This window comes from Rhinolophus hipposideros (assembly GCF_964194185.1).
Source record: "Rhinolophus hipposideros genome assembly, chromosome: 7".
In the NCBI taxonomy this organism is placed as follows: Eukaryota; Metazoa; Chordata; class Mammalia; order Chiroptera; family Rhinolophidae; genus Rhinolophus; species Rhinolophus hipposideros.
Genome location: NC_138053.1, coordinates 8115571 through 8128883, shown reverse-complemented (window position 1 = coordinate 8128883; position 13313 = coordinate 8115571). Strand labels below are relative to the sequence as shown.

The 13313-nt window shown below is 49.9% G+C and overlaps 1 protein-coding gene across 8 annotated transcripts in view; it reads right to left on the bottom strand.

Moving 5' to 3' along the window:
* Positions 1-13056, bottom strand: part of DTX2 (deltex E3 ubiquitin ligase 2) — a 36699-nt gene extending 23643 nt beyond the window's left edge. For 2 of the 8 annotated variants that reach the window (XM_081053370.1, XM_081053373.1), the window contains exons 1-3: positions 12907-13056; positions 11579-11743; positions 762-1118 (exon numbers count right to left, since the gene is read on the bottom strand). In XM_081053370.1, the coding sequence (XP_080909496.1) occupies positions 762-1029 (268 nt within the window). In that variant the 5' untranslated portion in view covers positions 1030-1118; positions 11579-11743; positions 12907-13056. Of the gene's footprint in view, positions 1-761; positions 1119-10168; positions 10303-11578; positions 11744-12666; positions 12691-12906 lie in introns of those variants that run through there. The other 6 variants (XM_081053372.1, XM_081053375.1, XM_081053376.1 and 3 more) reach the window with 6 other exon arrangements.
* Positions 13057-13313: the final 257 nt, after the last annotated feature.

Here is a 13313-nt window from a genome sequence, read left to right as displayed (position 1 = left end):
CCAGATGCCAGTAGCACCCTGTCCCACAGTCATGACAATCAAAAATGTCACCAGACACGGTTCAATGTCCTGGGGGACAAAATCACCGTGCATTAAAGGTTCAGGGCACAGCTCTGGGAGGAAGTTAGTGGCCCCATTCTCAGTAGTACTGATCGAAACATACAGAAACACGAACTGTGAGTGCACAGGGAGTGAGGCAACCTCCCCAGGTCACACAGCTGTGGCGCACTGGAGCCAGAACGCATGTCTGGGCCCGTTAACGAGCGTGGCACACCGCCTCCGTGCCAGCTGCCTGCCAGCGCGAGCCTCACACCTCTGCAGGTGGAGGCAGGCATTCCTGGTGTGGGGGTTGGAGGTCGGGGTGGGGAGGCAGCGCTAGGAGGGCCTCTGCACTGTGCTCCCAGGGCCCCTCTAGACGACCAGCAGGTCCTCCAATAACGAATAACATCATTTCATTCCAATGTTGATGAGATGCCGGAGGAAATGAATTCTTGTTTCTATCTATGAACCTGTGGTAAAATGGGTTTGGTTATATGTCATTTCACTTCAAGTCACAGAACCTATGGATGACGTTAAGTGAGGACTTTCTGTACATCTCACGTGTGTGGTACCTGCTATCACGCAACACCCGCCCTCCCAACCACGTGCATTTCAGGGGCACACCTGAGCTCTGAGCGTCAGTTTTGTAACCCCAACACCTAGCAGGGTGCCCAGCCCTCAGCAGGCGCTCGGACTGGTACCAGAGGCAGAATGTGTCTTACCAGTGTCCTGGCGGAACTGAGTCCAGCTGGGGAGGTCGATGATGTACGGGGCCAGCGAGGGGTCGGCCTGGCCCAAGGGGATGCTGTGTGCCAGGCTCCCGACACCGAAGCGCTGGCCCTTTTGCTGTAGGAACTGCTGCTCAATGTAGCTACAGACAGCGGCGCTGTAGGGGTGCCAGATGCCCAGCCCGTCCTGCCATTCCCACACGGCCACAGCCACGGGGCTGGTGTACGTCTGAGCCAGGGAAGGGCTTGGGGCCATGGCCATCTTCCCCAGGACTCCCTCTGCTTTCCCAAACGGCTTCAGACCCCTCTGGGCTGCAGTCTCCAGTTCATTGCCCAGTGCTTCCAGCAGCTCTGTGAACAGGACAAACGAGCAGTTATCGACGTACAAAGTGGCCCTGCCAGAGTGAGCCTCAGTGCAAGGAAAAACCTCTCCCTTTCCACAGTCACTTTTCCCCCCGCTAATATTTTACGGGCAGCGCGAATCTAGTACCTGATCCTGTCTCTTTGCTCAGATGAGCAGGAAAAGTCAGTCAAGCAGTCTACCTACCTCTGCAAACGCTCAGCAAGATACAGTGAAGTGAGCTTTGGGTGCTCATTGGCCCAGCTTCTGCCTTTTTACCAGTAATTTCCCTCTGGCCCACTACTAAACATATCCTTTTCTACTGGATGTTTGTTTGTTTGTTTCTATAAAGTTTATCGGGGTGACAATGGTTAGTCAAGTTACACAGGCTTCAGGCATACAATTCTGTATACATCATCTATATGTCACACTGTGTGCACCACCCAGAGGCAGGTCCCCTTCCATCACCATGTATTTGATACACTGTATCAAGTTTTATGAGTCACTCCAAATCTCTTGTAGACACGATGACCCCTTACACCTGCGTGACGAGTCTGTCGTTTCCAAAGCCGGTTTGCGAGACCCAAACAAACTACCTGCTACAGATGGGAAAAAATCTCCTATCTCAGAAAGGAGCAGGGCTCAAAGACCCCCAGAGGCTCTATGGCAGAGCTGGGACTCGCAGCACGGGTCCCAGCTCCACCTGGGTCTCCAGACACAGTCCCCAGAAGGCACCATGAACCTAACAGGATGTCTCCGGTAAAGATTAAAATCTCCCGGCTGCTGACGCTGGCCTCCCTGCACCCCACTCCCTGCCGGTGCCTGCACCTCTGCCCAGCGGTCAGGTCCACAGAGCTGCCACCCATCACTCAAGACACTCTCCTTCCAGTCGCTCTGACCCGTCCTCTTCCCTCCACACTCTCCTCGTCCCTCAGGCCCGGCCTGGCATTCAGGGAGGCTTCCCTGGGCCCCAGCACATGAGCTTCTCCTGTACAGCACCACCCAGAGCTCTATGCACACTCACATACGGGTACGAGGACGTCTGTGCCTTTCTGCCCCCACTCCTGCCCCAGTGAGCAACCCAGGGAGTCTGCCCCAGCCAGAGCTGTGTCACCAACCCCAGCATAGGCCTGGTCACGTGGTCTTAAACACGTCAGTGCAAAACACGGCTGAGTGGAAGTGGACACTGATTCTATGCACCTGCAGCTGTGTGAAGGCACAAGGAAGTCTGTGAATGCACCGTGCCTTGGCGGTCCCCCAGGGCGCCAGTTCCTAGAGTGCGACAGATACAGGACCAACATTTAGTGACAAACACCAAATGGGCTTGTTTCACTGAAGCCTAATGGACTGACGTGATAGTACTTCTCCCACTTTATGGACAAGAAACCAAAGCTCGAAGCCGTCAAGGTCTTATTGAAGGTCACACACACACTGCTAAGTGACAGCACAGAGAGCAAACCCAGATCGATCGGCTCTGACGCCCCAGCCTGAACTCTACACCTTGGGCTCCACTCACAAGCCCCGCTTAGAAAGGGAGAAGGAAGAAGAGAGAGGAACCCTCATCTCAAGCCCTCTTACCCCATGCTCATGCAGGCTGGTGCCAATAGGGTTCCCAGTCATACCACCTGCTCTGAGTCCCACACAACCCCCTAAAAGTACAGACATCAAAGTTTATCCCCATTTTGCAGACGAGAAAACCGAGGCCCAGGTAGCTGCAGTGACTAACTTGCTTACGCGGCTAGTCATAAGGCTGGGAGCCAGGGCTTTCACTGCTATCCCTACCATTGCACTATACCATCAAGATCTCAATAAAAAGGCCCAGACCACCACCCTCCAAGGAAGGCAGAGCTGGAGCATGACATGAAAAGGAACAGTCATGGGCTCTGCCGTCAACTCTATTCACTGTGTCATCCTGATGAAGGTTCCTAAGCTCTCCAAGTTCACTTTCTTCCATTGGCAGTGGAGATGCCAACATCTATTCTAAGTGCTTTGCATGGGGATCAAAGCATAGATGTGTACAGAGCACCCAGCACACAGCTGCTATCAGCAGATCTTGGCCTCTCTCCTTTCCCGGGGCCTCTCAACCCCAGTATCTCCCCACCCTGCAAGTGGGGGTGAGGAGTGGCAGCCTAGGGCAGCACTGAGACGCACAGCATGAAAATGCAGGCGATGAGTCAGCCCTGAAATAACTGAGCACACCTGTGGGTGCCAGGGCTGCCACCGAGCCAGCGACTGCTCCAATAAAAGCGTACCCCACTCTGGAGGATCAGACCTGGAATGCCCTCGGGCTGACTGGCTGGTTTATTAGCTCAGGGCCTGTAATTAGGAGTTTCTGGAACCACATCCTGGTACAAATCACAGGCCTGGTTTCAGAGCCAATTACTCCTGAGTCTGGACTTTCCTCCTGGCACCGCCGGGCAGGAATCACTCATCTCTCCGGCGACAGAAGCCTCCCATGTCCACACCTAGTATGTTCCAGCATGTCCACACATCCCCTGATGAACCAACTCGCAGAACTTTGCCAAACATTCTGAGAAATACAGCTGAGAACTTGAGCTAAAACTTTTCATGAACGTGTTCAGCCTCCGCAGACCGAGGGCCCACCATGGTCCCGGCCGTGTCTCAGTACTGGAGACACAGAGATGAAGCAGTCATGGTACAGCCCCTCCAGGCCGGCCGCTGTCCCCACTCAGACCAAAGGCTCAGCTTGTGTCCAGCCACGTCAAATTCTACCAAGTACCAGACATTCAGAGGCATTTCCCACCTCCCAGCCACTGATCCTATGGTGCATGTGTCTAGTCTCCCTTCCTCTCTCCACTTACGCCCCCACAAAGCATGTCCATCTTTCCAGACTTGGCCACAGCAGGCCGCTCCTGAGCCCTTCGACCCACCCTCACCAGACAGTGCTGACTCCACCCTCCTGAGCCACTTCTCTTTGGTTTCAGCGTCTACCCCCCACTGGAACAGGAACACCCTGCGGACAGAGCTACGGCTGACCCAAAGCTGGGGCGGTAGCTCTTCAGGGCCCAACAGCCAAGAGGGTCTGAAACACCAGGGGACAAGAGAGAGGAGAGCGTTCTACTCCAGGGGCAGGGTGTCTGAGGCACTGCCCAGAAATGCCCACTGGCATTCCAGAGGGACACAGCAAGTATGCGCAGACAGCAGCCGTTAACGCACCTCTTCCCTACAACGACCTCTGCCATCCGGAAACTGCAGCTCAAAAACCCAATTTGTTTCAGCTCCTCATGACAAGAGCTATTTAGTATTTTTAACTATGAAAATTATTATTATTATCATTGGCCATGGAAACAAGCCTCAATCTGGAAGCAACCTAAACACCTTACAATAATGGAATTCTTAAATAAATTTGTGGTACGTCCTAATGATGGAACGGAGTCCTGAAAAAGGTATACAAAAGGCCTACAGACAGACCTAAGATAAGGCCCACGACGGATCAAAACTAAAGCATATATAACTGCACACACTATGCTCCCAGACAGGTATGCCATTTACTGAGCACCTACTTACTGTCAATGAGAGAACTGAAGCCAAAAGAAATTAAGAACTTACCCAAGGTCAGGTGGCCAGTCGGTGATACTATAAAACCTATGTTCTTTCAATCTTACATAAAATAATTTTTAAAAGGCCAGAAGGAACCACTCTGAAACGTTAATAGGAGTGATGTAATTATAGGCTTGTTGTTGTTGGTTATTTTTTCACCTCTTTCTGCACTTGTGAATATCCTATGATGGTCATATTACCTTTTACGATCAAAGTTATTTATGTATTTTTTCCCTTCTTTCGCCTCCCCCTGACCCCACTCCGCTCTCGCCGGCTGGCCACAGGTTGCTTGTGGCAGCTCGTGGCAGCTCGTGGCAGCCGAGTTCCAGGGACAGCCGTTGTTCAGTCTTAGCTGTAGAGGGCACAGCTCACTGGCCCATGTGGGAAGCAAACCAGAGACCTTGGCTTTAGGAGCACCGCACTCCAACCACCTGAGCCACCAGGACGGCCCATAATTTTTTTTTTTTAATATCAATAACTTTGACCACAAAGAACCCATCCTGCTTTCATCTGCATTCTCTTGTCAGACTGAACTGCAAAGCCCTGTCCACAGCGGCTTGGAGGCACAGAGGAATCTGCCATTCTACCAGAAAGGCGTTTTCACACAACAGAAAAAGGTACCGTGTCTAAGAGGCTTTCTACTCCCAGAGGATTTAGGAAAGCTTTAGAACAAGATCTGAGATGGCACAAGAATTTGAGTGAAAATTATCCTGCCTGGTCGTGTGCCTTCGAGTGGGGGAACCATACAAACAGATCCCACCACAGTGGGAAGAAGGCCCTGGGTGTGGTTTTTAAACTGGTGTTCAGACTGAGTGACTGTCAAGTTGCCACACGTGAAGGAGGACCCCGTTTCACCCCTCCGAAGCCCGCGGGAACACGACAGCTCGGCCCGCCCCTGAGCCTGGCAGTTTACTCTTCAATCCACGCCACTGGCAGCACCTGGCCCGCCCCTGCTGTCCTGAGTGGACATGAACACAACCTCTCAGCCCCTCTCCTTGGCTCACACTCTGCTCCACTCAGTCTCCCATTCGCTCAGTGACCGTGCGACAGTCACCTCCCCTTCACTAGGCTCTCCTACTCAGGTGGTTGGATGGCTTTTCCAGCCTTTTATAAGCAGCAGAACCCTTTTCCAAACGTGACTATACGCCACCTGTCAATATGTAAAACACAGAAATGTGAAGTGCTCTGTTTGACACAGAGGTAGCCTCCATTCCTATTTCCGAGAGGCCCAGGAAGCTCTTTTGCGGAACAGAAGAGTTCTGAGGAGCACAGACTGCAAACCAGTGACACCAGGTGACTTCAAGTCCTATTTCCTAAGCTGCCTCACTTTGGGGCCCTTTCCAAAAAGCATGGCCTGAAACTCCACACCCCACCAGCTGACAGTGAGCATGACCCGTTAAGTAGAGCATGACCTTCAAAGACTTCTTATAATACAGCTTGCCACCGGGGCACTGTGAGGGAGCCTTCCCACAGACCCGGGAAGGTCACGTCCTGCACACAAACGCATCAAAGAAATGTTCTACTTTACTAGAAGTGTTGCTTTTAAGATACATTTAAAACAGTGGAATATCACCTTATGCCTATCAAAATAGTAAAAATAACTTAATTTCAGTACTCAGTGCTGGCAATAACACACTGAGACTTCATACGGCTGGGAAGGATAAAACTTTTCCAACATGCAGTTGGGTAATATGCACCAGGAGGTTTAAAAATGTTCACTTGTTTCGATCCAATAATTAAGAATCTAACTGAGGAGGTTATAGAAAAACTTCAATATAAAGATATTCGCCACCGCACCATTTTAACTAGGTAAAAGAGAAGCATAAAGAAAACTCAATAGAAATGGACCCAAGTGTTAACAATGGCTGCCTTTGAACAGAGAAACTATAGGAGACCTTTTGTTCAACTGACTTACATATCTGAACTTTTCACATTTTCTAAAGTGAGAAAGTATAACTTCTGTTATCAGAAACAAATCTCTTTAAGATGCCCCATACTTCTAAAAGATCATAAACATAAACCAAACCAGCACTACCGTTACTTACCATCATTACTTTAAATGGCTGCTACTACCCCAGTGGGGTTTCACAATAACAGGCCTTGTCAAAGAACCATGGCACCTCCTGGTTATCAAAACACATGCCCGGATCCCTGAGTTCCAAAAAAATGCATAAAGCAGATCATCCGGGTACCTAACTGTTCTAATAGGTGCACACTGCAAGATGGGACTTTTGTCTTGAAAAGAGACGGCTCCGGCCAGTGCCTCCGAGAACTTACCAGGTTTCTAAGAGACACAAGGAAACTAACACAGGACTTGTTCCTTGCACACTGGGCCGCTGAGAAGGGAAGTGACAGCTCCTTTTCCGGCTGGTGGTGGCCTAGAGTCCTCCAGGGAAAGGTCGAAGCAGAACCTTCCAAAAAGGGCTCAGAAAGCCATGGGTGGCCAGGGGCAGGCCCCAGCAACCTACAATTCCCTTCTGGGCGACCTCCTCCACCAGCACCTAGAACCTGCTGTTCCTTCTCTGTCCGGAGCAACCTGACCACCTGCAGTAATAACAGCAATGACTGCCGACCAAGAGCTTACTACACACCAGGCCCTGTGCTAACTACCTTCTAAGTGTCCTCATTTAAGCTTCACAATCCCGGGGGAAAGTATGTATTATCTCTATTTTATACATGAGAAAAGTGAGGCAAAAGAAGATACGCAACCTGACCAAGAATATGCAGGAATAAGTAAACCCAAATCTGTTTCCAGAGTCCATCAAGACAGAAGAGATAAACTGATGCTGAACAAATAGGCCTGCCAGATGTGTTTTCCGTGGCCTACAGTTTTCCATTCTTGTTTTTCAATTGAGTTGATGTTTAAAAATTGGAATATTCACCATTTTTTTAAAATCCCTATTTCCAGCTTCTTGAAAACCAGCTAAATTGGCAACATTTGCAGGCCTGGCCTAGATCCATTATTCATCCAGAAACAACTAGCTGGTACACACTCTCCAGGTGACCAGTTACCATGACTCCCATGGCAGGATTCAGCAAACTTTCCCTATAAAGGGCCAGAAACTACTTATTTTAGGCTTTGCAGAACTTAGGGTGTCTCGCAACTATCACACTCGGGCACTGTAATGCGAACACAGCTATAAATGATCTGTAAACTAACTGGAGTGGTTGTGTTCCAATAAAACTTTATTAACAGAGACAGGCAGTAAGCCATGTGTTTGGTCAACCCCTGCCCTACTTCCTCGCCAACATCTATCACTGTGTTCCCACTGTCCTAGAGTTGAGAAACACTTCTCTGAATCCGTTTCTCTATCAAAAAGTACAAGAGTGCCTATGTCTCTGGCTAGCCTCACCAACGAAAGGCTCTGCTCTCTGCAGACATGTCAGTCTTTGCCCAACACCTGACGATGTAATACGTCACCCAATAGCACAGCAGGCAGCATGCTGTCAGGGCCGCCCCTAGGAACCCTCACTGCTTCCCAGAGCCACACCAGGCGTCAACACCTTTCCCTGTGTCAGGAAATCAGGCCCTGCTCTCCCCTTTCTACACATCCCCGAGATCCTCTTATCTGTTCCCATGGCTTCAATAATCCCATGTGTGCAGATCACCCAAATCATTCCTCAGATGCTCTGCCTAAGCCCCTCCAGCCCTCTGCTCCAGCCAACGGGAACTCAGGGAGGACCCAGAATAGGCCAGGCTGTTTCATGCCCCTCATCGCCCCACAGAGTGTCCACCCTGCCTGTTCACGTTCTCCTCCCTTAATTCCCAGCTTGTGACTCTACACTGTGAAATCATTCCTACAACCACTCCTGCCCCGCGGGGAGAAGTGGCCACTTCTCACAATCAAAGTCCTTGCCACATCTGAATGCAATCATCTACTTGTCTCCTCCACGATGGCACAGGCTCCCTCAAGGCAAGGATATGGTCTGGCAAAGATTTTTTAAACAAGACAAGCAGAACACTGACTATAAATGAAAAAATACATTTCACTATGTTAAAATTAAGACTGGCTGTTCAACAAAAGTGCCTTAGAGACAGCAGAAAGATAAGTTACAAGCTGGAAGAAAATTTTTGCAATATGCATGAAGGATTAAAATCAACGTATATAAAGAACTCCTACAAATCAATAATAATAAAACACTAAACACTCTACAGAAAAATTGGCAAAAGACATGAACAAATATTTCACAGGAAACACAAATACCAATAAACTTATGAAGAGATGTTCAATGTCAGGGCTCAGGGACATAGAAATCAAGACCCCCAAGATCCCATTTGATACCCATTCAATGGGCAAAAATAAAAAAGTCTGCCCATATCAAATGTTGGCAAGAATGGGGAGCAACTGGAAATCCCATACACTGCTGCTGGCAGAGAGTAAATTGGTACAACCACCTCAGAAAACAATCTGGCAATATCTATAAAAGTTGAACATGTATTTAACAGATGACCCAGCAAGATATTACCCTTAAGTTCATACCCAAGAAAGACTCTTGCACACATACAACATGAGATGTATGTGGAAATGTTCAGAGCAACACGCTTGCAACAGCTAAAACATGGAAACTGGAAGTACCCATCACTGGAAGATGAGATGCATTCACTGTGGTGTGCTCACACCGTGGGACAGTAGTAGTCAAAACACCTCAACCATATGACATGCAATAATATGGATAAATCTTAGCGAAGTAATATTTTGTTTCCTTTCCTTAGGGATACATAGATACAATAAAACTATATGAAAATGAAAGGGAGGGGATAATGGTCATCTCAGGATGGAATGGGAAGAAAGATCGCATGATTAGATGTATATTTTGTTTCAAGTCCCAAGCTTTTGGGTGATTGGAATACAGAAGCTTACTACATTCATTACAAATAACAGAACATACACCATGATCAAGTGGGATTTATTCCTGGGATGCAAGGTTGGTTCAATATTCACAAATCAATTAATGTGACACACCACATAAACAAAAGGAAGGAAAAAAATCTTATTGTAACCAAGAGATGCAGAAAAAGTATTTGACAAAATCCAGCATCCATTTATGATAAAACGTCACCTAGCAAATAAATATAAGCAAGCCATGCATGAACAGTGATGAGTGTGTATTAATCTAGTTCTCTGCTTACCTGAGCTAAAACTTAAAACAAACACACAAAAGAGACCATTTAATTCATCTTTGTACACCAAGTACACAGTGCAAGCCCGTGCACACAATTTCTGTAGACATGTGTGGAATGAGTGAGGGACTTTCCTCCCGAGCCCATGGTCTCCTTGTTGGCACCTTAGGTACCTTCAACATGTCTGAAGCCAAACTCACCTTCCTTCCTAATTCTCCTTCGCCTCCTGGATTCCCTGGCTTCACTCTGTCCCAGGCAGTTAGGAGAAAAACCTGACTCAACCTTCTCCCCCACTGCCCCACAGCTGCCATGGCTTGCTCTCTCCTCCCTCCTCAGCCCCCACTGCCAGCATCCAATTGGGACCTTTACGCCTCTCACCTTGATAAATATTCTCTCCCAACTGGCTTCCCCAACTCTTGTCTATCCCTCTAGTCCACCTCAGAGACAGGTGCAAGGCTGGGCTTCCTGAAGTATGGTTCTGATTCTGTCTCTTCCACACCTCCCCTGGATTTCTGGAATAAAGTTCAAGTTCTTTGGGTTGACATTGAAAGGCCATCGCAGTGTGGTCCCTCCCCATCAACAGTATTTGCCAGTGCACTTCCCTTCAATACCCTCTTTCATCTACACCTCCCTCTCCCAAAGAGTTTAAGTGATGATATGCTGCCCCCACATACATCCCGTTTCCCCACCTCCATACCTCAGCTCTATGCAGAATCCCATTCACTTGACCACCCACCCTCACCTGACCCAACTTTCAAGACCCCATTTAAACATCACCTCCATGATGCCTTGATATGCCCAACTGAAAGAAAACACCTGTTTACAGCATTCTGTCCGTTACAGTTTTTTATGTCCATCAATGAGACTATGAGCAAGCTGAGGGCAAAATCTCATGTCTACGTCCCCCTACCAGAAGCTGGCATGGTGTAAGGAAACAGTCATAACGAGAATAATCCAATTTAACCCATTCCACACTTTCCAGCCAGTGTGCTCATTGAAAACGCTCCTCATGGAATTCTTCCTCTAAAATCTTTCTGCTCCCCAGAGCCTCGGTATGGCCCACGAAACCCTCCACACTCAGCCCTCTATCCACCTTCCCAGCAGCCTCTACTCCACACCCATCCTGTTGCTCCAGCCACACTAAGCTACTCCCTGTGGCCCAGACATGTCGGGTAGCTTCACAACTTGCATATGCCAACTCCTCTGCCAGACTACTGCCCCTACTTTCTAAGTCCTACTCCTTCTTCACAACTCACCTTGGGTTATCATCTTCCGGAAGCCTTCCTGACCTTCCCACCTTCTCTTTAACCCCTTCCTGGACGAGTGGCGGCTCTTCCCTGGGAGTGCCCCCTCAATTTGTATCACTGACACCTTGTCACTGTCTATGGTGTCTTTTCCACCAAACCACAAAGTCGCAGAGGACAGAACTCTTGTTGCTCCTCACTGTACCCCCAGCACTGAGCTGATATGACACCAGTAAAGGTTCATTAAAAAAAAAAAGAAATAAAAATTTCCAATTCAAATGCAGAAATCATGACTTTCATTCTTCACCCCATAAAGCAGGTCTTAAAGTGCAAACCATGTGGAAAGCACCCTCTAAGACTGGTTAGACAGGAGAAGCCGTTGGCCAGAAGCCACTTAAATTTATTTGAGAGTTGGCAATCAACAATCTACTCCCAGGGCTCACTTTCATCCTGGAGACCTCAAATTCTACCCTGCCCAGTCCCCACCTTCTCTACTGAAAACCAGATTGAGAAGACAGCAATGTAAAGTCCCCATGGCTCTCACCTCCTCTCTCTGGAGAGCTGGCACAAACTGTCCTTTCTTGATGGAGACACCAGATCCTTAGGAGGAATGACTTGTTCGAGTTCCCATCTTGATATAAAATGCAAACAACAAAAACCAGGCAAATCTGAAAGGCTTGCTGACTCAGCGACACCAATTCCAAGGCACCTTTGCCAACAAGGAAGATGATGATCAGGTTTTAAATTGAGAAACAGCAGTTAGTGAAAGCGAATGCACAGATGTTGGGCCCATGTGCTGTGGCTGGGGACTGGAAACCACCAGATTTATTTTCCAACAGCCTTGGCAGAGCAGAAGGTACAGTAGTCTTCCTCTGCCTACTCAATAATCAAGGGGATGGTTTAAACACACACACACACACACACACACACACACACACACACACACACACGAGCCCTTTCATACTGAAGCCCAATGGGACTGTATAAGCCAGGCTGGAGGGTAGGCATCCAGAAAAATCAATACACCAGAGAGGGTAAAATTCTGGCCAAAGTCACACAGCAACGAACAAGAGACCTAGTTTTAGTTACTCTGATGGTTTAACTAAAGCCTCCTTTTGGCTCTTAGAAAGTCCACCTCCTAGAACTCTAGAGGGGCTGCGATGGCATGCAAAAATATGTTTAGTTCCTTAAGGGTTCAAGCATCTGTGCACACAGCACTTTCACTGCTCCTGGCACTCAGGGAAGGGGAACCAGTGTGAAGAAGCTGGCTGACAAAGTCGGGATGAAAGGGTAGCGCCAGAAAAAGTCTCCCAAATCCTCTTCAGCACACATGTGCGCCCCACGAAAGGAACCCGGGGTCTCTGGGGACCGGAGCTTCCCGGAGGGCAGGCACCCCTTGGGTCGGGGCAGCAGAGGCAGGTGGCAAAGTCCTCCACAGTGCAGCCCCGCTGCAGCCAGGCACTGGCCTGGAGGCAGACCCCAGCAGAACCCCCCCTAGCAGGGAGCCCGGTGGTAGCATCCCCGCCGCCCCCGCGGCCTGTGAGGAGGGGTCCACTCCTCCGGCCCGACCTCAACTTCCAGGGTCCGCGCCCCGCCCACTGCCAGCCCCTCGGCTTCCACCCCGGCGGTCACCCTCCCACCCGGCGCCGAGTCCTGTCCTGATTCCCCAACTCGCGCCTCCGGGATCCTCAGTGCGGAGACCAAGCCTCCGCACCCTCCCCGGACCTCTCCCCGGGACCACAGTCCGGCCGGGCCCAGCCCTCCCACGCTCCCACGCCCGCCCCCTTCCGGTCCCAACTCAGTTTGGTCTCCCCCGCGCCCTCCGGACCCCATCTCTGGCGACCGGCAGATGGCCTGTCCGCCCGCTCTCACCGAGGCCGAGGAGGGCGAGGGGGCAGGCTGAGGGCACTGCCGCGCTGAGGCGGCAGCTCCGGCTCGGCCTGGGCACGACTCCGGCTGTAGCTCCGACTCTGAGGAGGAGACAGCCAGAGTGAAACTCCGCGTCGCAGCTTCCTTGCGCTCCGGTGCGCATGCCCAGGACGCGGGGCCTTCTGGGAAATGTAGTTCAGACGGGGGCGGAGCCCGGGGCGGGGGTGGGGCCGAACCCGACGCGCACCTGTTCAGGTGTAGCTATGGTTCGTTCTTAGCCTGTTCACTTATCGACTTACTCCTTCATTACTTTACTGAGTCGTTTCACACAGATTTTACCCGTACATACATGGTTCCAGGCCCTGTGCTTGGTACTGGGGATTATTAACAGTCCATCGGAACTCGGTTTC